Here is a 25405-nt window from a genome sequence, read left to right on the forward strand (position 1 = left end):
AAAGAACTATAGATAGAATGACCATATTTTATTGACTTAGATAGTATGAACATATTTTATTGACTTTTATTATGACCATCACATAATCTCAATAAATAGTTGTAAGTTCAGAAATGTGCCATTGTCATAGACAAGTTCTGGGTGAATTGGTATATGCTTTTATTTATTTTGTTAAGACATCTAAAGAAATAGAAAGCACAAATTTAAGCAATGCTGGATCTGGCAGTGCCGCAGTATCTTTTTGTCTTTTAATAAAAGTGTAAACTTACCCCTAGTGCCATTTGAGCTAATTATTAAACATCTTGATATGTACATATTCTGACAGTTCTAAAGATTTCATAGTTTCTATTATTATTGCCTTCTTAACTCATAGATTATTTGGGAGCATGTTTGTTTTTTTCCAAATATATTGTTTTTTTTCCCCACATTTATTGTTAATTTCTAACTTAATTGCATTGTTGTTCTAGATCTTTATGTGTATGATAAAATTTGAGAATTATTGTGAATCCTTGTGTTCCATATGGCTTTGAAAAGAACGTATAGTCTCTGTACACTCCTTTTGAAATATGTTCTTTCATTTCTTTTCATAAATGTTGGTTTTGTGCTTTAAAAAATGTCTTTTTAACAGTATTCCTATTTATTGGGTACAGGATGCTCTTATATCAGCCTTTTAAATTTGGTTGTGCAAATCGTTTAACTGCTTACTAATTTTTGTTTGCTTGATCCATCACTTTTGGGCATCTATTAAAATCTCCTATTTTTCTTCTTGCTGTTATTCTAATATTACTTTATTTATTGTGAACAATAAGACATTTATTTCTTGTCCTTCAATCATATATCACAAAAGTCTTAATTTCATACTGCTGTCCTATCCTTGACCGCCAAAACTTCACACATTTACCTCAGTATGAACTGTATCACATATCAATTTATAAAGAGAATATGAAAAATGAACTGTTCATGTGTGTCCATTTTATTCTTTCCTTTAAGAAGAAAAGAAGACATTCTATATATGTTACAAAGATTTTAAATTTGACTTAAATTTTTAACTTTTATTTATTTAATGTGATTTTTACATTGATTTAAAAATTTTTGAACTTTTAAAATTAAATCTTCCAGAGCATATTCCAAGCTAGTACGAAGAATCAGAACTTAGTCTAGGTACAGTATTTCTCAAAAAGATAGCTACATTGCTGGAAAAGGTACTTGCTTAGACTTCTTAGCCTGTCATCCAAGAGTAGAACAAAATACCTGAAAGGCCAGGCGTGGTGGCTCACGCCTGTAATCCTAGCACTCTAGGAGGCAGAGGCGGGCGGATTGCTGGAGGTCAGGAGTTCGAAACCAGCCTGAGCAAGAGCAAGACCCCATCTCTACTATAAATAGAAAGAAATTAATTGGCCAACTAATATATATAGAAAAAATGAGCCGGGCATGGTGGCGCATGCCTGTGGTCCCAACTACTCAGGAGGCTGAGGCAGCAGGATTGCTTGAGCCCAGGAGATTGAGGTTGCTGTGAGCTAGGCTGACGCCAGGGCACTCACTCTAGCCTGGGCAACAAAATGAGACTCTGTCTCAAAAAAAAAAAAAAAAAAAAAAAAAACCTGAAAGGCTGAGACCACACACTAGCATAGGTATTAAAAGAGGTTGTTCAACATACTGCTGAATGTTACTAAAAAGCTGAGATGATTTCAAGGGTGTCCCACTTTGGCACTCAGAAAGAGGCACTTGAACCCTGACTGAGATACCATAAGAGTGAAAGATGCTATAAGGAAAAAAAAAAGAAGTAAGTTAAAGATAGCCTTAACAATTCAGTCCAATTACCACTGCCCTTCACTCATGATTAAGATCACTTGGGTGGTCAGCACAAAGCATTGCTGGAAAATATTTCTAATGTATTCAGGAGAGATGCCCCAGCTTTCATCCCTGTCCCTACTGATCCCAAACGGTTGATGTTTGGAGGGGCCTGCTTACCACCCACAGTCTCTGGTCTGAGGTATATGAAGAAAGGGAGATTTGGAGAATCCCAGACTATTTGCTCTGCTATAACTGTAGTATATTGAGTGTTTGTTTTATAGCATTTATATTGATCTTGCTTTATTAGAATCACTGTTCTTCAAACATACATGAAGGCCAAGTAATGATATATAACAGAGAAGTTTGCAGAAACTAGATTCCCCTAAAATCTTTTTGTGTAACACTACTTTTGAAGTGAATAGAAGCTCTGCAAACATTGAAGACATAAGTGAAATTCTCTGTTGCCAAAATTTCTCTCAAGTATTAAGAAAGCCACCAACATCTGTACTATTTATTATTGATTATATGAAGCAAATATCACAATGTAGTAATATTCCTACTAGTAAGTAATGAAAAGTAATGGTAAATGTGGTTCCAATCTTGGGGAGAGGGGAAAGAGATACCTCTATTACCATAGGTGTCTCGGGGTTTGTTGCGTATTCTTGCATGGACCTTACACCCAGTGGTAGAATTGTGACAATTAGAAGAAATAATGCAAGATAAATCTGGGCGGGCATTTCCCATGGGAACATATATTCTGATATTTTTCTTCTTTAATAAGCTTGGGATATATTTTTAGATGCTGTGTTGATTTTAACAGCACTTCAGACAATGAATTAGGAAAAAGTTTATATTAACTGACAGATTTTTGTTTTATTGATATTAGTTTTCTTTCTATAAGCCCAGATGTATAATTTCTTAGGAAATTGTTTACCAAAATTGATGCCAGTAGAAACAGAAAGCTTAAACCAACCAATGTTCATAAAAGAAGTAGAGAAAGTTATCCAGAAATAACAAATAAGCATAAGCAGGCACCAGGAGCAGATGAGTGCACAGGGAAATTCAATTAAACTTTTAAGAACCAAACAGTCCTAATATTTCTAAATTGTTTCAGAATATACCAAATAAGGAATATTTTCAAACATTAGTACCTAATCCTGTTAATGATAGCACAAAGAAAACTACAGAGCAATATCATTTATGACAATTGATGCAAAAATCCTAAATGCAATATTAGAAATAGATTCTCAAGCCATATTAAGAAAACAGCATACTATGGCCTGTTATTTTTACCAAGGATGCAAGAACCTGTTAGGAAATCTGTTATTATAATGTATAATATTATCAAGTCTAAGTAGAAAAAAATCATGTTTACCTCCACAGGTGCTGAAAAAGCCCTTGAAAAAATGCAAGAGCTATTTCTCATAAAAATATTTTTAAAATTGCAATGAATGGGAATTTCTGTAACATGTGTAAATAAGCACTCCCATACACTGCTTCTGAGACTACAGAATAATAAAACTCCAATGGAGGGGATCTGGTAATATATGAGAAAACCATATAGCACTTAAAACTGCAATGAGATATCACTGATTGGACACTAGAAAGGCTAAAATTAAAGACTGACCCTACTAAGCAATGGTAAATATGCAGAGTAATTGGAAATCTCATGCATTGTGGTGGAAATGTAAAATAATGTAGCAACATTGGAAAATAGCATTTTCTTAAACCGTTCAGGTGTCTACTATACATCCCAGCTATTTCACTCCTAATTATTTAAAAGGAATGGAACTGTATGTCCATACACAGATTTGTACATGAATGACCATAGCATCTTTATTTGTAATAGCCCCAAACTGGAAACAATACAAATGTTCACTAAGAGGTGGATGTATTAATAATAACTAAGCATAGTAACTCATTGAATAAAATACAAAAGCCATCATTCTATTCTTACAATAGATAGATTAGGGAGATGAATCGGTGGGTGTAGGGTAAGTAAAAGCTCTTTTCAATATAATGTTGCCTAATAAATATAGAAGTAAGATGGAATTATAAAATCACTATATTGCAATCATGATAGTAAAACTGATTCAGGTAAAAATGATTGATAAATGCCAAATCCCTGGTAATGGGAGAGGGAGAATAATGTTTAATGAAGAACAGGACATTTACATAGCCTCAAAGTTTGTTCACACAGATTGCTTATTAAATATAAATGAAAAAATTGTAACTCTACAGAGGGGCAAGCAGGCAACACCCTAAACAAGTATCCAGAGTTAACATCACCAATAGGAGGCACATGGATATCACATGTCTCAGGTAAATTACCATAAAAAGGTCACAACATGATTTATTAGATATTCCAGCCAAAATTTCATAACTTACATCCAAAATCATGAGAAAATACCGGATAAATCTATGTTGCGAGGCATTCTGTGGAATAACTAGCTTGTATTCTTCAAAAATTCTAATGTCATGAAAAGTAAGAAAATGTGGAGTCACAATTTTAGATGAAAGAAGACTAAAGAGGTATGACAACGACATGTAAGATTTTTTCCTGTACTGGAAGAATGCTATAAGTGACATTATTGAGACAGGGAACAAAATTAGAATATTGTCTATAGATTAAATTACTATGTTAATGTTAAATTCCCTAAATTTTAGGTCATGATACTGTAGATACATGAGAAAAATATTGTTTCTAAAAATATATAATGAATTATTAAGTAGTAAAAGGGTATGATGTATGCAATCTATTCTCAAATGGTCCAGAAAAACATTAAATACATAGATAGATGATATTAAATAGATGATAGACCAAAAGAGAAAATCGAAGATAGTATTGTGTTAAAAATTAGTGAATACTTTAGTGTTCTTCACTTCACTACTCTTATCATTCAGCATTACCTTGCAGGACTCTTCCCCTTGTATTTCTAAATACCACGTCATTCCCAAAAACCCGTACCACTGGTCTTAATTTCATACTATTTTTTCTTCTCTTACATTATTATAATGCTGCATTATTCTGGTGAAAAGTTGCCTGTTAAGCAAAATTATAAAACTATAAATATAATATAAATATATAAATTTATAATAAAATTATAAATATTCAATCATCCTTTCACTAGGTGGCAAATAATTGTGGAGCTGTGGGTTAAGGTCTTGAATTCCAGGGATAAGAATTAGATTTGATTCTGAAGGGAATGAGGGGTCATTGGGAGCTTTTGAATGAATTGAGGATTAAAGCACCTGACTACACAAAGTGCAGGTGGGAGCAGTTAGGCAACTCTTGGCAAGAGTTTCTAAAGCAGGAAGAATCTCAACTAGAGAAATAGCACAGGGGCTAAGGGGTGGGGTGAGTTCTTTTAGATGATTTTATGGAGATGAACTTTAATGGAGACAGTGAATGTAGCGCCCAAAGGTAAGAGTCAAAAATGTTCTCAAAGTTTGTGTGATGAAAAAGATAGTCTTACCAAAAAAATATCTATTTTTACATTTTTAGTTTTCAGCTTCCTCATTGTAAACTTTGAATGGACCCTTCACAAATCCTTCTCTAATAAATCAAGTGTTATTTGTTATGGGCCACAGAATTATGTTGAATAACAAAAGCTGGAAAGAGGGAAGAAAGAAATTAAGGGGAATATGTTATTACAAAGTCCCTCAAATAAAATGTCTTTTTAACACGTAAATTTAACACTTTTCAAACACTCTCCAGGAAGTGACAGCTTCAAAAGTCTAAAAATGGTGGCCTTATTAGTGAAGCAATGTGGAAAAATATTCAATGATCTTGACCCCTAGGCAATAATCACATTGTGCATGGAATGCCATCAATTCTTTAATCTGAGGTTCTTCGGCAGGGGTGTTAGACTAAGCAGTCAATTAAATGTTATTTTCCCTATAAAATTTAAATCATGATTATACAAAATTCAAAGTCACGTTTACTATAAAATATAAGAAGTAAAACTGCATGATCCAATATCTTTAGAGCAAAGAAGCTTGTGATTCAGTAGTATGTTAATATTGTATTTTTAATGTGTTGGTTGAAACTACAGGCTCTGAGAGAAAGAGGCCTGATTTAAATCGGGTTTCCACTGTTTACTAGTTGTGCACATTGGAGGAAGTTACCAGTTTCCTCACCTGGGTTGTGAAGTTTAAGGGAGCCAATGACTGTAAAACAGAGCACAGTGAGCACAATAAAGGTGGGCAATTCTTATCAGAAGTGTTGCAAGAAAGAAAAAGAATGTATTGTTTTATATATAATGTATTTACTACGTTAACATTTAACATATCTATATTTATCATATACACACGAAATAGGAAGGCTCCCTGCTAACCACAAAGACTGCTCATCTCTTAACATAACAGAACTCTGCAGAAAACCTAGAGCACTAACCTTACTGCACCTGTAACTGGATTCTGTTCAAAAAGATGATTTACATCAAATTCAGGATGCAATTATTGTGCAATAGGAGGAAGAGCCGCTCTGTTCGCACAGAGGGCAGGCGCTCCGAGGAGCAGTCTTTGCACTAACAAGGAGGAACCCCTCCTCGGCTACCCCAGGGGCCGCACCCGGCGGCGACCCGCGGGCACGAGGCGGGGCGCCCCTCCGCGGCCGTTGAGCCCCCCGGGCCGGTGCGCGCCTCTCGCGCCGGGGGCAGCCGCGTCCTCCCAGCTCGCGGCGCACGCGCATGCGCGGTTAGCAGTCGCTGCTGCGCGGCCGCCGGCGGGATTGGTCTAGGGAGACGACGGGACCAAGTGGCAGCGATTCGGTCATCTGAGCTGCCACTGCCTCAAACAGGCCCGCAAGACAGGTGCGTGATCAGCAGGCCACCTTCCCGCGGCCCACTGCGCTCGGGCTGGGGAGAGGAGTCCCAGTGGCGGCTGCGTCCCTCGCGGTGGGGACTCCCGGCCGCGCCGCTTTCCTTTGCAGCTGGAAAGGCTGCGCAGGTCGGGGCCGGGGGAGGGGGTGGACACTGAGTTTGGCGATGGGGGCGCGGCGAGCGGGGTTCCTGGGTGGGCTCTGCCCGCCTTCTGGGTGCGAAGGCCAGCGCTGGACGGAGGGGGTTGGTGCCACCTCGGGCCAGCTGGGTCCTCCGGAGCTGCTGTGTCCACCTGCTGCGCTGGGGCTGGGGCTGGGGCTGGGGCTGGGCGGGGACGGGCGCGAAGGCCAGGCGCCCTGCCCACCCGGCCTCTCCCCGAAGGCCGGGGGAGCCGCAGGGGCCGAGTCCGTTATTCCAGCGGTTGCCATTTCAGCCCCGTTCCACGCTCGAGCCCGGCGCGCGTCCCCGAGGGATGTGGAGGGGCCCGGGGCGCATCCGGGCGCTGTTCACTCCGCTGGCTACTGCTCCCCGAAACGCAAACCAAACCAAAACAGGCTCAGCTTACTCAGTCCCCACCTCCGTGAAGGAGAAGGGACCCAGCGCTGACAGCGGCAGTGGCCGGAGACTCCGGGCCACTCCCTAGATACTCTGCGAGGAGCCCTGCGCGCGCCGCAGGGGAGGGACCGAAGGGGTTGGGTTGAATCCAGTGAGGCCCTAATTACTAGAGACTCATTATCACCTGAAGCCTGTTTACTATCAATCAGACACTTTAGCTGATTTTATTTATAGCATCTGCCCAAGCACCAAGAAGGAGGCACTTGCTTGGGATTATAAAACCAAATGGCAACAAAACTCAGGAGGAGGAGAGAGAAGGTAAATAACATGGCCATGGGAAGAAGCCTCAAGTCAGAAGAGGGTTAGTTTATGTTGAAACTTTTTAGTGCATAAAAGCACCTAAAACCAGATCTCATGTTATGGTTTTGTTTAAAATTTTTACTCTAGATAGCTCTCCTTTTGGTAATTCTAAATATGACCTCTTTTCAGTTTGTAGTTTTGCCTGCACATCTGATTGATCTTCCAAACACATTTAGATCTTATCCCCAAATCCTTAGAACAAGATATTCTCTATTGTTTGTCTTATTTATCTAGTTAATGGAAAAACCAAACTCTGTAAATTATTTTAAAGAGGTTTGTCTATTCTGAGCCAATATGAGTGCCCATGGCCCAGAAAGTCACACCAACAAAGCTGGGCGTTTCCCGAAGTCTGTTACAGGTTAGAATACTTTTATATGAAAGTCTAAGAAGAGGGAGGGGGTCTCCTTATATCAAAGTTGTCCTTTTTCATTGAGGGGTATAATATGGAAGTTATAATCATCTAATCATCGGCTGCAGATGGTAACATACAGGCTAGAATGTTTTATGTGCAGGATAATCAGTAAAACTTAATAATTCAAAAACAAATCACTGTCCTTCTCAATGTGAGTAGGTTATGTATTAATAAGTACAAAACCAGGAAGTCATACAATTTTAGGGACTCAATAAGATTCTTTACTCAGGGACAGATGTACGGTGTGAATTACAAGATCTTCACTAGGCAATTAGAATATAATGTATTCTTGCCTGGGCACGGTGGTCAAGCCTGTAATTCTAGCACTCTGGGAGGCCGAGGCAGGGGACAGGGGGAGATCGCTCAAGGTCAGGAGTTCAAAACCAGCCTGAGCAAGAGTGAGACCCTGTCTCTACTATAAATAGAAAGAAATTAATTGGCCAACTTATTGGCCAATTAATTGGCCAGTTTATTTTTCTATATAAAATATATATAGAAAAAATATTAGTGGGGCATGCCTGTAGTCCCAGCTACTTGGGAGGCTGAGGCAGGAGGATTGCTTGGGCCCAGGAGTTTGAGGTTGCTGTGAACTAGGCTGACACGCGGCACTCTAGCCCGGGCAACAGACTGAGACTATCTTAAAAAAAAAAAAAAAAAAAAAAAAAAAAAAAGAATATAATGTATTCTTTCTGTGTAGAGGTGCTTGACTTAACTCTGGGCTGGCATGGCCTTAGGTCTTGTTTATAATTTGGTATTTTATTGCCACAAAGAGTCCATTCTGTCAGTCTTATGATCTATTTTAACATTAATGCTGGTCAGTTGTGTCTAAACTGCAAAAGAGCATTGTCAGACATCCTATTCCATCGTGGCCGGGAACTCAGTTTTTAAGGTGTCTCTGGGGTCCCTTGGCCAAGAGGGGGGTCTGTTCATTTGGTTGGGGGCTTAGGATTTTATTTTTAGTTTACATTGGTAAGTGTAATTGTTGTGTGCAAATGATGTAAGTATTACAGGCTCTGTCTAGAAATTGAACAGTGCTGTAAATTACCTTTACTACTTGTTTTTAGTACCCACTTTTAGTATTCTTAATTAGAAATTAGAATTGTCAACACTTATGGACATTTAGATTATCTAGTTCACTTTCACAAGTGACCAGACAGTCGCAGAGATGTTTTAATCACTGGCCTTTTTAATAATAGAACTAGAAACTTGGTGTGATGGTGCTAAGTTCGGTGTACTTTCTATTATATCATTCTATAGTTGAGTTCCTGAAGCCACACGACAACTAATATTTTAAAAGGTGATTTCAAACAGCACTCCTGAGGCATACCAATATTTGCTAATTCATTAGTCACTCAATAAAATTGAATAACAGCAGAAAGTCATCTCAGTTATAAGAAATGGTGTGTACAAAAGTATGAATGTGCTATATATGTGGGTGTTGAGAGTGAAAGAAATGAGTCTTAGGGCAGAGTTGATGCTGAGAACTACATCATTTTTATAGACAGGTAGTAAATTAAGACTTTTTTTTGTTTTAGAAAGATCATGTTAGTGAGAAGGCAGAGAATGGATTTGGAGATTGGTAAGAATGCATGTAAAGAGGCAAAGTGCCAGTTTACCGATCCTTTTCAGAAAGGATAGGTTCTTTAATTACGACTGTAACGTGGGGATAGAGACATTCTAGTAATATCCAAATGGATTTAGTTACCAATGACATAGTGAGAATATATTCTTAAGATAATGGCACAGTACTTTAACTGATTTGGTAGACTAGAGATCTAGTAAACAGGAGAAGAGAATTAAGGAGATAGAGAAGCAGGTTTTAGAGGAAAGAACAAGTTCACATTACTAGAGGCTTTGGGAAATCCTTGAAGACAGATAATGATCTGATACTAAAACGTGTCCTTTGAGCTGCCAAATAAGGTTTGGCAGTCCTTTATATGTAGAAGCCAAGCCTATATGTAATATAAGAAGAGAACCTGGGAACAGATCCCTAAGGAACACTAACATTTGTGGAAGATTAGAGAAAGTGCCCATGGAGGAAGCAGAGAAAAGGAAGAGAATCAGGAATGGCATCATAGAAACCAGGGAAGAGAGGGTTCCCAGAAGGAGCAACAGGCCCCAGAAGAACTGAAAAAGCTATTGCATTTATCAACTAAGGCTTAGTTAGTAGGAACAGTTTCAAAGTTTCCAAGAAGCTAGCGGTATAGGAATAATAGGAAAAATACTAGTTTTTCATTGCTGCCATAACAACTTACCACAAACTTAGCAGCTTAAAGCAACACAAATTTATTTTCTCACAGTTGTATAGGTCAGAAGTCTGACACAGGTCTCATCAAGGCATCGGCAGGGCAGCACTCTTTAAGAGAAGCTCTGGGAAGAATCTGCTTCCTTGCCTATTCACATGAGTGACAGAATTCAGTACCTGTGGTAATATGACTGAGGTCCCTGTTTCCTGACTGTCAGCTGAAGGCTGTTTTTAGCTCTGGAGGCCACCCCCATTCCTAACCCTAACCCTAACCCTTTCCTCCATCTTCAAGGTGGGATGGTGGCCGGAGTCCCTCTCCCTCTTGAAATGTCTTCTGCCTGTCTCTCTGTGACTTCCTCTTCCACTTTTAAGGGCACTTGTAATTACACTGGGCCCACCTGCATAATCCAGGATATTTTCCCTGTTTTAAAGTCAGCTTATTAGCAACCTTAATTTCATCTGCAAAGCCCCTTTTGCTGTAGGAGGTAACGTTCACAGGATCCAAGTGTGGATATCTTTGAGGACCATTATTCAGCCTATCATAGGAAATTGGAAGTATTAACAGTTAATGGAGACAGTCTTTCCAGAAACTTTGTTAAGGAAAGGAGATACCCGGAAATTTATATCTTATCTAGCATGTGATATATAGTTCCAATAGTAAACTTTACTGTTTATCCTTGTGCTTTTTAAGTAAGAAATGCAAGTATCTTAAATATCCTGAATTTATATGAGCACACTTCGTAAAATTGTAGAGTGCCATGAAAATATAAGGTAATACCATAAAATTGTTAGTATTTGGATGTATCCTTTAAGTTGCTTTAAAGTCTTTGCTGGGGAAAAAAGCCATTTCACCAACTAAGGATATGTGCATAAAATGTTATATGGATACATCAAAATATGGCTTTTAAAATATAAAACACAAAAATTGGCATATATGTCTAAAGGATGGGATATAATAAGAAAATAACACTGAACTATATTTTTTTAGTCTTAGAACTTTAATGCCATTTAGTGAGGATTACATAATTTAATCTTCTAACCTTAGAGCCATAATGAAACAAATATAGAGCTTGAAGCTAGACCTAACTTTGAGTCTTGCATTTTCTATTTAGTAGCCATGTGTAGCCCTGGCTAAATTAGTCATCTCCCTGAGCCTCACTTTCTTTATGTATAAAATTCAATACTAATACCTTCACCATTGGAATTAATATGCTTGAAATATAGTATGTACTCAAAAATAGCACTGCATATTCTTCCCTGTTTGGTTCCTTTATCATACACTGTTTTCTTTGTCCTTGGCCTAGGAAAGTCAGTCCTTCCTGTCCTTTGCATCTCTCCTTAAGTATTAATACTTCCTCAAAGGGCCTTTTCCTGACCCCTCCCCAACCATGTAAATTCGGTTCCCCAGTTACCAATTGTCACAACTTCTTTAGTTTTCTGTCCCTTATCGTAGTTTGCATATTATACCTAGGTTATTTGTTTATTATCTCCTTTTTTTTTTAGAATGCTTATCTCCTTTCTATCCTGGAATATAAGCTCTTTGAGATCAGAGATCACATACATTTTGCTAATTACTGTAGATGTAGTGTGTAACATAATGTCTGGCATATAATTAACAATCATAAATATGTTTTAATGAATTAATGAATGATGAGTTTTATTATTTACTGGCTGACCTCCCCAGAATTTCTTGGGTGAAACATTAGTCATCAAGAAATTAATAAATCAGTTTATTCTGCATCATTCTAGTTGCTTCTGTGAAGGTGGCAGCATTTTGAGTCAAGTCTTGTAGCTTCTTTAGAAGAAGGATGCTCTTTAAGAGGCGACCATCACCTGCCTCCCATCTCATTTGTGATCCTTCAAAGTGCATTTTCTGTATGCTGCATAGCCAGATAATTTCAAGAATACCCTCTCATTTTGGTGAAAAATTTTCCAGTATTATTTGCTTGATGTGATAACGAAAAACTTTAACCTAATTTTTCTGTTTGCTATCTTTTCTATTAAAGTAAATTATGGTTAGAGTTGTGAAAATGCAGCATGTCTATAGTAAGACTGAAGAAACTTATAATAAGAGATGTTTCTTCATAGATGGAGAATACAGTCATACATCACTTAACCTATTGCTCCTAGGCTACAAACCCACACAGCATGTTACTGTACTGAATACTGTATTTAATTGTAACACAATGGGAAGTAGTTGTTTATCTAAACATATAAAAGATACAGTAAAAATGCGCTGTAAAAGGTAAAAAATGGTACACTGTATAGGGCACTCATTACTACCATGAATGGAGCTTGCAGGACTGGAAGCTGCTCTGGGTGAGTCAGTGAGCGATGAGTGAGTGAATGGAAGGCCACGCACTACTGTTGATTTTATAAACACTGTACGCTTAGGCTACACTAAATTTATAAAAAATATTTTTCTTCAATGATGAATTAACTTTAGCTTACTATAATGTTTTTACTTTATAAACTTTTTAATTTTTTTAGACTTTTTAACTCTTCTCTAACAACGCTTAGCTTAAGACACACATTGTATACTATATAAAAATATTTTCTATCTTATTCTATATGCTTTTTTCTATTTTTAAATTTTTTTTATATTTTACTTAAACTTTTTGTTAATAACTAAGACACACACACATTAGCCTACGCCTACACAGGGTCAAGATTATCAATATTACTGTATTCCACTGCCACATCTTGACTTGCTGGAAGGTCTTCCGGGGCAATAACATGCATGGGAAGCTTTCATTTCCTGTAATAAAAATGCCTCCTTCTGGAATACCTCTTGAAGGAACTGCCTGGGGCTATTTTACAGTTTACCTTTCTTTCTTTTCTTTTTTTTTTTTTAAATAAGTAGAAGGAATACAGTTTAATATAATGATAAGTATAACATAGTAAATATATAAACCAGTAACATAGTCATTTATTATCATTATCAAGTATTGTGTGCTGTGCACAATTGCATGTGTTATGCTTTTATATGACTAGCAGCTCAGTAGATGTATTTATACCACAACATTGTGTGATAGACTTCTATACTGTGACTTCATAATTTAATTCTTAATTGTCAGTTGGTACATCATTGAATAATGAGAGGATACTGCAAAATTAAGCAGAAAGTATTAGGTCTGTATTTCTGATTTTTAAAAAATGTATATATTGGCCAGTCGTGGTGGCTCACACCCATAATCCTAACACTTTGGGAGGCTGAGGTGGGAGAATTGCTTGAGGCCAGGAGTTCAAGACCATCCTGAGCAAGAGCAAGACCCCGTCTCTACAAAAAACAGAAAAATTAGCCAGATGTGGTGGTGCATGCCTATAGTCCCAGCTGCTTGGGAAGCTGAGACAGGATGATCACTTGAGCCCAGGACTTTGAGGTTGCAGTGAGCTATGATGATGCCACTGTATTCTAGCCATGGTGACAAGTGAGACCCTGTCTCAAAAGATAAACAGCCTTGGACTATATCATTTTCTTAATGGTGATTATTATCCTGTGGAACTGCATTATCTGAAGAATTGTGACCAATTGCAGTTCATTTTTAAATATTTCACTTCTATATAGTAAGACCCATACGGCCATTTCTGTTTAAGTATCTTCATAACTTAACACTAATGATAATCTAAATTTTAGAAATTTCCTAGAGGTTTGAAAATGTATTTTGTTACCATTTGTGTAGGTTTTTTTCCATTGCTTTTTATCAATAAGCATATAATAATGCAGTGGGGTAAGATAAAAATAAAAGGTAGCATGGTATACTGAAGACAACTTGAGGGTTCTAATTTTGTTTTTCACATTTCCAATCATGTCACTTTGACCAAGTTTTAAAATCTTTCTGTTTCCCCTTTGTACATTGGGATTTATAATACCTGTACTATTCATGTCTGGTCTGCTAGTTTCTTTATGTAAATTTAAGATTATAATTTAATTTTAAATTTAAGATTATAATAGACCGTTAGAGAAGAAACAAACTTTTAAGATAAAGGATTTTCTGAACTTTTTCCTGAAGCATTGGGAGCTCTTTGTAAAGAAAAGTTAAGAAGAACTATAACACAGGTAATAAACAAAATTGGGCTTCTCTGGTTGAATTAAGAGCAGAGTTCCAGAAGGAGCACTGTTTAATGGTTTCATTGGCAGTCCAATACACCAGAGTTCAAACAGAGCACTTAGAATTTATCTATTTCAACAAATTATTAGGAACCTAAAGAGTGCATTCATTTTGAAAGAGGATATAGGTCTAAAGTGATATTCATGCTCATTACTGCCATTATTATTTTATGCATTTCTATTTTGCTCAAAAATTATTGATAGCAAGTCAAGCAAAATACCATATATTATTATATAAATCACGGAAGGCTCTTAGACTTTTAGAACAGTGAGGCTTTAGGGTTAACAATAAGCAATTTACAAGTGTACTGACTTCTGTTAATTAAGAAAAGAAACCTATTGAGGGATGGACATGCTTGAAGCTCTTACTCGAGGGGGGAGGGGGGCATGGGCAATATAGGTAACCTTAACATTTGTACCCCCATAATATGCTAAAATAAAAAATAAAAAAAACTGAACACATGATACGTATTTTCAAATTGTTGCAATTGTTTGAAATGTGGTCAGTGTAATTTTTTAAAACATTATACCAATTGAAATATGCATTAAAATGTGCAAAATATCACACCAAAAAAAAAAAAGAAACCTATTTTATTGTTACTACATCAAATAGATCTCACATTTACTTCCTATCCCAGTTGCACCTCTTATGATTTGGAGAGATCAAATTTTCCTAACAGATGACAGCATGCATCATTTTCTGTGTTGTCTTTGTCCCTAAAGATGGTAGGATTAACACAATTCAATATAGGATGCTCGTATTATGGTAGTTTGGTGTTGAGTTTTTTTTAAAAAAAATTAATTTTCAAAGTAAACTTTAGGATTGTAGCAGTGACTTTTAGAAGGAATCAAAGTTAACTGGCCCACATATTCATGTACAGTTTCATTCATTAGATTTTAGTATATTTACACGTTGTTCAACCACTAACCATATTCCAATACTAGAACATTTTTATCACCCCAAAAAGAATCCTTGTACCAATTATCCCTTCCTTCTTTCCCTAGGCAATCTCTAATCTATTTTCCAGTTCTGTGGATTTGCCTGTTTCTTTTAAGTGGGGTCACACAGTATGTGGATTTTTTTGTGACTGGCTTCTTTTTACTCAGCATAATGTTTTTGAGGTTCATACATTTTGTAGCATGTGTTTTACTTCTCCATTCCTTTTTATTGTTGAAATTTCATTGTATGGCTATTCCATATTCTGTTTATCCATTCATCAGTTGAAAGTCATTTGGGTTATTTCCACTTTGGGGCTATTAGGAAAAATCTTTCTTTCAATATTTTTATGTAAATTTTTGTGTAGACATCTGTTTTAGTTTCTCTTGGACATATACCTAGAGTGGAATTGCTGGGTCATATGGTCATTCTGTTTTGTTTTTTTTTTTTTTTTTTTTGAGACAGAGTCTCGCTTTGTTGCCCAGGCTAGAGTGAGTGCCGTGGCGTCAGCCTAGCTCACAGCAACCTCAAACTCCTGGGCTCGAGTGATCCTTCTGCCTCAGCCTCCCAAGTAGCTGGGACTACAGGCATGCGCCACCATGCCCGGCTAATTTTTTATATATATATCAGTTGGCCAATTAATTTCTTTCTATTTATAGTAGAGACGGGGTCTCGCTCTTGCTCAGGCTGGTTTTGAACTCCTGACCTTGAGCAATCCGCCCGCCTCGGCCTCCCAAGAGCTAGGATTACAGGCGTGAGCCACAGCGCCCGGCCTGTTTTGTTTTTTTTTTAACATTTTGAAGAACTGCCACAATTTTTTCCAAAGCTATTGCTTCTTTTTACATTCCCACACTCCTAGCAATATGTAAGGGTGTCAATTTCACCATATCATGCCAACATTTGTTACTGTCTCTCTTTGATTATAAGAGAGTATAGAGTGCTATCTTATTGTGAATCTAGTGTTTCTTAAGCAGATCCACATAGATGTGTAGAGATGTTTTGAATGGTCCGAGAGGTCTTTCTAAAAATTCACTTTAAAAAAAAAATGTTTCATGTTGATGGTAATTTTTTTAAAAGGTTATATATTCTGGATTATCTGGATGACTGAACACCTTACAAGCAAGGACTGCCACACCATTGCAGTGTCCATATTTAGTTGGTGTTTAAAAGTCCAGTGGCACCAAGAAATAAAATTTGAGTTTTTTATATGTTAATTGAGTAGAGGAGGACACAATTATGTAAATCATATACTGCTATGAGGCAAATGAATTGTATTTGGTTTCTAACACTCATCTCACTTAATGCTATAAAGAACAGAAGTTTCACAGCATTTGAAAAATGGTTAGGTAATTCTGTTATCACAGAATTACAGGAATGATAAATGCAAAAGTATTTTCTCCATAGCAGTTGACCTGATTGCAATACGCCCTATATTTGTTTGCTCTTTTGGCTGTAGTTTGACTTCAGCAAAACACTATCACATTACATTTGTGATAAAATTCTTTTTCTTTAGGTTTTTTGTTGTTTATGTATAAATGTATTTTGGCTTTATGATTATAACATTTCCAGTTTTATGTTTATATACACTTAAGTACATTTGATAAATATAATTTAAGTGAACATGTAGGAGTCATGATATTTTCTCTTTCTTTTAAAGGGGTATGTCTACATATTATTTGAATTCAATGATTATTTTTATCTGTATCTTTAAGATTTTGTGGCATTGGCTCTTTGTTTTTGAAGGAAGGCCTACAGCAGTAGAATGTTTCCTAAGAGATTTCAGTTTGTATTTTTACTTGTTTGAGGTATAATTTAAGTAATTTTATTAATGATTTGTTTTAAAAGCCATCCTAGAATAAAGAAGGCATTAAAGAGAAATTATTTCTTCCTATATATACTTAACACTTATTTTTCAAAACCTTGTTTTATTTTTACTAATTACTTTTAATTTCACAGATAATCAATATGCATTTCCAAGGCTTTTCGCTATGTTTGGGTCTTCTGTTCATCTCAATTAATGCAGAATTTGTGGATGATGGTGTTGAGATGGAAGACTTTGATGAAAATTCAGAACAGATTGATGTTAATGGTGAACTTTCCTCAGAAGTAAGTTTATTGGGAAATCAGTTATAAATTATTCCTTTCCAGAATACAATGGAGTGACTTATCTCTTAAGATTGATTTCAGTTCTAATAGTCTTAATTTTATAAATAGATAGAAAAATTGCTTTATTTTTTAGAGTGTCCATGTACTACAGAAATTTGTGCATGTCTCTTAGCACAGTTTTAGTAATAAATAAATATGGGAAAGGTTTTTACTATCAAAAGAGGAATTCATCACTAGTTAAAGAGGAGTAAGTACTTTAGGTAAGAGTAAGGTTTTTAGTCATATTTCTGACACTGCCAGGCCTTTTCAAATAAAATAAAAGGTAGTATAATCTGAAGTTATTTGAGAAGTAAAGAATGTGTCTTTATTTCTTGGCAAAGAAAATGCTAACAAGGAGGATGAATTAGATAGGGAAGGGATGATGAGGTAGGCATTTGGTAAAGCAGACCCATATTCTGTCTCAGCCTGGTCAAGATGTGTGTTTTGAGGTAGTGGCTAACAGGAGTCCAGGAAACTTTACAGAGATTTTTAGAAACCTTGATAATCCGTAAGAGCTTTTGCATTGAGGAATATTTGTATCTAATATTGTGATAATCAGAAATATTTTCGATGGTAAGAAAGCATTAAAGCATTAGTTGTATTGTGCCACTTACTGTTTGAAGGGCCAAGGGAATAATATATATTTGTTACAGACTTCTTTGCTTCATTTCCTTTTATTAAGAGTTGTTTATTTGCAAATATGTATTGTTTCACTGTTTAAAGTGAATATTCTGGTTCCCCTGTTAAATTTTAAGCTCTGCAAGGACATTCTTTTAAAACCTATTTCTATGATCTACAGAAAGTAAGTACTCCAAGTACTAATGACTGACTTAGATACAGCTGCTACAAGGGGCTTTGGAGGCTAATATTTCAAAGAAATTGACAGATACCTAGCACTCCTGACTATATTTGGTGATAATTTAAGATAATAAGAAGTGGGAAGGAATGACATTTGATGCTTCTAATTTTATAGCTTAAGTAATCTAGATATGATAAAGTATAAGTAAAGAGCAAAATAAAGTGATTTTAAGGGTGATCTAACAGAAAGAAGCCTCTTGTGATACCATTGCCCATTTTGTCAATCTACAATGATGTAGAGAACAGTAAAGTTATAATTCAGCAAACTTCGTAGAAGATTGGCACTTTGGTAGCTGAATCTTGACCCTGTCAGTAATTATGTGAAATTTTGTTTAATTACTGACTTTCTTCTCTTAGACAGGAAATGTTGTACTATCAGGACAGAATAGGGACAGTGAAAACAAAAAAGGTATTTCAGCATCTTTTACCCTAAAGGCTGAGAGAAGAAATCTCATAACTAACCATGCAGATAAAATAGCAAAAGCCTGATTCAGAAAGGACCCAGATTAATCTGTTACTTTAGGCAAAAGTTATTCATTTATCATCAATAATTTATCTTTAGTCTTTTAAATTATTTTGCTGGTAAGTTCTGTAGTGTTGTAAAGCGTATGAGCTTTGGAGTCACACAGTCTGGGGTCAAGTATAAGTCCTACAGTTATCTGTGTGGCAGTGGGAAAGTTACTTTCTCTCTCACACAGTTTCATCATATATAAAAAGGGTACCGTAATAGTACTTCCTTCATAGAAGTATTAACAGAATTAAAAGAGCCACTCTATTATACTGGCACCACTGCCACCATCATCATTATTATCACCCTAGCAACTATCACTTAAAAAGCACTTGAAACGATGCTTTACTGACAGTGGCCTTGCAGTGCTGTCCCCATCGGATGTTTTTCTTCCCTGGGTTTCTAATCTCTGAAAATGATATCATTATCTTTTAGTCACCTGGCAGTGGGATTTAAGGGTTAATTTTAAACTAGCCTATATGCTTGCTAAGATTTTCATCCTACATGCTTTTCATTGTGCTATTTCTTTTGCTTCCAATGATTTTTATCCCCAAATATTGTCACTTGTCAGAGTCCTTTTAAGACCAAGAGAAAGGTGTCACGAGGTTTTCTCTAATTATTCCTGCCATTATTGCTGTGTTAGGAGGGGTCCGGGTATCCTCTGTTTGCACATATAGTATTTTTGTCATCATGGTATTTCTTTTCTTGTGTCTTGTCATTATTAGGATACAAAGTTTTATATCCTATTTGAATTTGTCATCTTATATCTGTATTACTTGTATGTGCATTGTGTGTTCTTCACCAGGGAGATTATTTAAGATGAATAACTTTAGATTTTTAAAAATCTATTTTCTAGATTAAATATAAGACACCAAAACCTACAGGAGAAGTATATTTTACAGAAACTTTTGATAGTGGAATGTTGGCTGGGTGAGTATTATTCATTCACGAGCATGTTTTCTTTGATTTGATTAGCTTTTTTGAAGTTAATGGGTTTTAGCCTATAAAAATTACCTCTACTAGAGATCTACAAAAAATTTTAAAGTACTTTATTTGATAATATAAACCATTTTTGCTATTGATAGAAATGTTTAATTTGAATACTTATTCATTTATACAAAGAAAATATGCAAATAAGTTCTGAATTAAAGAGAAAATGTAGAATATTTCTTCATTCTCTAGGACAGATATTAATCTCATATATACAAATTTGAGTTACTGTTCCATTATAAATAATGGTAAAATCAATACAAGTTAATTTTAACATGATTATTATGTGCCAGACACTGTTCTAAGTAAGTAGGCAAGTACTATATCTTCCTTTTACAGGTGCAGAAACTGAGGCTCAGTGTGCCTTAACTGTGATCAGACAGCTAGTAAATTACAGATTACAAATTTGGTTTAACTCTTGCCTTACAGTGTTATTTATAAGCATCCTTATTTAGCCTTTAAGTGTTAATTTATTTTTGAATGAAAAGTGACTGTGTTGGATAATCTTTTGTTGTGTTTCTAATATGCATTATATCTATAAATTGCTAGTTTTATTGTTAATAACGTGTGTTTTCAACTTTATTTACAGGTGGGTCTTATCAAAAGCAAAGAAAGATGATATAGATGTGGAAATTTCTATATATGATGGTAAAATATTTATTTAAATATTAGATATAACCAGTATGACCAAGAGTTTACTAGCTTTTGAAATTATATTTCTGTTAAATGGTGTTGGCTGGAGGCCCCCATTCTGCTTCACAGTGAAGTAGTCTGTCTTTTGTCTTACCCTTCCTTAATATTTCTGGAAAACCCCTTTAATATTTCTAGAAACTCCACTCTTAAGCCACCATCCAGTTTTATAACTCTAAAGAGTTGAATTTTCACTCTACTGCAGTTTGTCTTTTGCATTCCCTGAAACAGTACTTCCCAGACTACTGTTGTTCTCTAAGGTTTCATGGGCACACCTAGATCAAATTACAATTATGGCAAGATTCTCTTTAGCAAGTACGAAACAGAGGATAACTGATGAGAACTACACGATATGTGGCTGCTCCTGGAGCTCACATCTCCAGGCCTGCATCCATTATCATAGGGTCTCTGATGGGATTATCTTCAGTCTTAAGGTATAGAAAAAAATGCCCTATATGCAAGGGTCTTGTTGTCTTCCCTAGCAGGACTACTCTGGAGTATGACCAAAGAATTTCTTTCTTCTAGTCTTAAACTAGCTGCCTCAATTGTTATATCCTGAAGCAAGATCAGCCTCTTTTCAAGGTCACTGGTAGTGGAAAGTTCCTCTTTCTTGGAGGTCCTCTTACTTATTAAGAGTGTTACCTTGCACTCAGATTCCAACAGACAGTCATATCACAACAATAAAACAGATAATAGCATGTTGGATGCCAGCTGTCTACTTCCTAGTCATAATTTCTGTTTTAGTATGAGATAAATATCATGCCTGCATGTCTTCCTTTGCAAAAGGTGTTCTCCATCCTTGCAAACCAATTGTGTTTATATATGCTTAAAAAGAATACTATCATATGCACAGACCCAGCAGTACTAAATCTAAATTCAATTCTAAATCTAAATTCATTTAGAGAAAAGAATAATTTCACCCGAAGAAGCAGTGAGTCTTCAGAAATATATAATGCTGCCTAAAATATAGCCACATAAATATACATTATCAAAAAGAATGCTTAGCTTCAAATGTCTGTGTTTAGGTACAGTTTTTTTTTTTTTCAAGAACATTGAGAAGATACAGTATTTGCTTTACATTTGTATTTCATTTTTAAATTTTTTTTATTTCAGCATATTATGGGGGTACGAATGTTTAGGTTACATATATTGCCCTTTTCCCACCTGAGTCAGAGCTTCAAGTATGTCCATCCCCCAGATGGTGGGCACCGCACCCATTAGATGTGAATATACCCATCCCCTCCACCGTTATTAATAAAACCATAGATAGTATATTATAAATACCAATTCTTTAAGTGACCAACTTTTAAAGTGTCTTGTAAAACCATGTAAATTCTATTTGAAATTTTATTTATAGCAGAATATATATACGTATATATTATATATATTATATACGTATATATATTCTGCATATATATATATATATACATGTATATATGTATATCTTAGTATTGTCCAGAATTTGGGTAAATGATCTGGATAATAGAATGTTATTTTTTGTTTGAAGTTGGAAAAAACTTCTTGTCATTGAGGGATAATTACCTTGTTACAATTTTTCAAAAATTAAAGTGCTAGATGATTCCTTTTTCGTAGCTGATAAATGTATGTACATGATTGCAAGGAAAGAAATATAGTTTTATCAATACCTTGAAAATCCAAAAGATATTGTTGTTACTTCTTAAAATAAGACCTTTTGCAGAGGGGGGCAAACCACAGCTTAGTAGTAGTAGTATAATTCATCATCAATGTGAGAGCCAAAATAATTCATCTTTTTTAAAAAGTAGGGTATGATCAAATTAGAGGGAAAAGAAATGAAACCTAGAAACTGAAAAAAACTAAAGTTCTTTAAAGTCTAATAAAGTGTTTACAATTATAGACCAAAAATCACCCCTCTTTGATTCATAAGACTATTTTGGTTCTTTTTTTTTTTAAGAAAGAAAAATGTAATAAAAGAGCATTAGTGATTCAGAAATACTCATTAATAAATATTTTAAGTTAACACAATATTGGAACATAGCCAGTTTTTGCTGAATTGAAATTTCTTGGAATAGGCAATACCTTTAATTTTCAAAAGTAGAATATTTTATACAAATTAAGTTGATTTTCTATTCTACATAGGGTAAAGGAGTAAAGTCTAACGTACAACTTTTGAGCTACGGGTAGCCTATATAGCTTTGCATTCTGCTGTATTAGCAAAACCCTTTGCATTCTGTGTGGCCTATCATCTAATTTCAGGAGCATCCTGATATTAAACATGGGAAATTCCAGTCCGAAGAGGGCCTAACTCAGCTTTGCCACATTATACCTTGCTGCTTATCCAGTGCTTTGCTGCTTTCCTGGCCAAAATTTCTGAGAGCTGATTGGCATAGCCTGGGAATGCTTTGTGTGAATTGCCAGTACAGTTTTCACAATAAAATTTAAATCCTTACCATAACAAGTAAGAATGCAGCTGATGAATACCATCCCTTTCAAAATAAAGACACTAAAACTAGACTGCTCATTTTGTCTTAAGGATGTTCTTTGTCTTATATGCGATTTTAAAAATCTCGTTTTAAAAACTGTTGATAGATTCTATGAGACAAACCACACTTTATAATTCTGTTGATTAAAAACAAAATTTGTCTTCAACAGTGCCTTAATCGGAAACTATTGTGTTAGCTGTTTATTAGTTTTCATAATTTTAGGTAAGAAAATGAAACCATTCTCTGAAAAGAAAAGAAAAGATAAAAGAGAAGGCATGCATATAGTTGCAGATATTTCCTGATTTAAGATTTTTGTTTTTCCTAAATCAGCCTTCATGGACAAAAAAAATTTGTTTGCAGCTGCTGATAAGTAATTCTTAACAAGCGTTTTCTGTTTTAGTTTGATTTGATTTGCTTTATTTTTTTTAGGAAGATGGGAAATAGAAGAGTTGAAAGAAAACCGCATACCTGGTGACAGAGGACTGGTATTAAAATCTAGAGCAAAGCATCATGCAATATCTGCTGTATTAGCAAAACCCTTTGTTTTTGCTGATAAACCTTTGATAGTTCAGTAAGTTTTATTATGTTTTCCAATACTTTTTCTGAATTTTGCATTGGTTTTTGGCTTTTGAATATGGCTAGTATTTTGATAATGAGTATAAAAATGCAGATTTTCCTTTTTAGTTTCACTTAGTTAAATATACAAATGTACTTATACATACAAACACACCCTTATTTTCAGTGAAAAGCAGGTTAACGATAAAATTATATAACATAATATGTACTGTAACATATACAATTCTGCCACCATAGTCTATATAATGCATAGTAAAATCATTTTCATTTTATTCTTTTCTTAAAATTACTTGCTCTCAAGATAGCAAACTCAGTATATTCAGAATAGAACCATAAATACTGCCATTAAACCAGTGATAACATTTGAAGGCAGCAAATTTATTTTAAAAGGAAATGTATTAATATACATATACCAGTGTCTATCAAGCATGGAACTCTTTTAAAGGTCACATGTTTTCACTGATATTCTCTCCTCTACCAACATTGACGTGAACTAGTGATGTTGCTTGTATGTGCAGAGTCATAAAATCAGGTACAAATTACTGAAGTTCATTTTCCCTACACTACCATAAAACCAAAATAAATCTATGCAGACATAATTACAAAGCTCTTAAAATTACAATTACAAGGAAAGAAAAGAAAATGTGTAAATGTTACTTTTCACCTTATATCAGAAACTTTGGTTGTCCTTAGATATATCATTACTATAAATTATATCACTCCAGAACCCCTTCATGTTTTTGTTAACATGTTAAACATATTCCTTTGTGGTGCAACTAAAATACTATCTTGTATTTTGGAGATTTTTGAAAACATGGCATTTCATGTAATTGGCTTAATATTTCAGTTAGTTTAGTATTTCAGTTGGCTCAGTCTACGTTAAGTCATTTTAATGAATTTAAAGTATTAAGTAATGTTAAAGGGCATGTGACCATTATTTAAACAAATTTAAAATATTGGTTAGGTATTTATTGGGATTAATATTTGAGTTTGGTATTATTATTTGGGACTTGTTTTTCCTTGAGAGTTTGAAGGAAATCTTATCTTGAAACTTAGGTGAATATAATATCACTTTCTATTTTGGCTCTTTGTGGCTTAAATGAAAGGGTAAAGGAAAATAATATAAAATTTAACTTCTCCAGAATAAAATGTATCAAATTTAGTATTTTCAATATGAGTCACTACTGGGCAACTAAGCAAATGATAGTTTGCAAGATTAAAATAAAAGATTAGAAAATAAGTCTAAGAAAATTACTAAGTATATTGTGAAACGATTATCCTGAAAAATAAAAAAGAGGGCCAAGCACTGAATAGCAGTCTTTCAATTCAAAGAAGGAGAGTGAATGTTTATCTTCTCTTAACGTTGGTAAAATGAAATGAGCTGAATAAAATGAAGAGATTTTATATTAAATACTATAAATGCAATGGATTTATGATATAACTTTAAAACTGCTTTTTAGAAATTGTGTACATGTTAATATGTATTATGTGATCATATACAGTTTGGAAACTAAGACTGGATAGATAAGATTTAAGAGATGGAAAGCATATTAGCCCATCAAAGACTTTGAGAGATTCTACATGTAAAAACTTGTGTGCAGCTTTAATATTGTATTTCCCAAACATGCTTGACCATATAAATGTGTTTCCCCCCACCCCGCCAACAAAAATTACTATTTCTGGAACAGTTTGGGAAATGATACTCTTAACAAAATTAAGGTTAACATGTATTCTGCATATGTCCTCAGTTTTCCTGTAACTTGAAGTTTAGCAGCAGTCAAGCTGTAAGATAAACATTTGGTTGATCCTCCAATTCATTGTAAATTATTTCTATTAGGTACAATCATTTTTTTAATGATTTGAAAACTCTAAAAATTTATAGTATAAGAAATAGACAAAGTGATTTGGGTCCAGACATAGCAGGACAACAAAGCTATGG

At 35.1% G+C, this 25405-nt stretch overlaps 1 protein-coding gene across 1 annotated transcript in view; it reads left to right on the forward strand.

The window, feature by feature from the left end:
- Positions 1-6406: 6406 nt before the first annotated feature.
- CLGN (calmegin) overlaps positions 6407-25405 on the forward strand; it is a 37691-nt gene continuing 18692 nt past the window's right edge. Inside the window, exons 1-5 of the mRNA XM_012783834.2 lie at positions 6407-6608; positions 17194-17343; positions 19605-19678; positions 20328-20386; positions 23320-23461. Coding sequence (XP_012639288.1) covers positions 17203-17343; positions 19605-19678; positions 20328-20386; positions 23320-23461 — 416 coding nt within the window. The 5' untranslated portion in view covers positions 6407-6608; positions 17194-17202. The remainder of the gene's footprint in view (positions 6609-17193; positions 17344-19604; positions 19679-20327; positions 20387-23319; positions 23462-25405) is intronic.

The sequence above is a fragment of the Microcebus murinus genome, chromosome 15 (genome assembly GCF_040939455.1).
Source record: "Microcebus murinus isolate Inina chromosome 15, M.murinus_Inina_mat1.0, whole genome shotgun sequence".
Lineage (NCBI taxonomy): Eukaryota > Metazoa > Chordata > Mammalia > Primates > Cheirogaleidae > Microcebus > Microcebus murinus.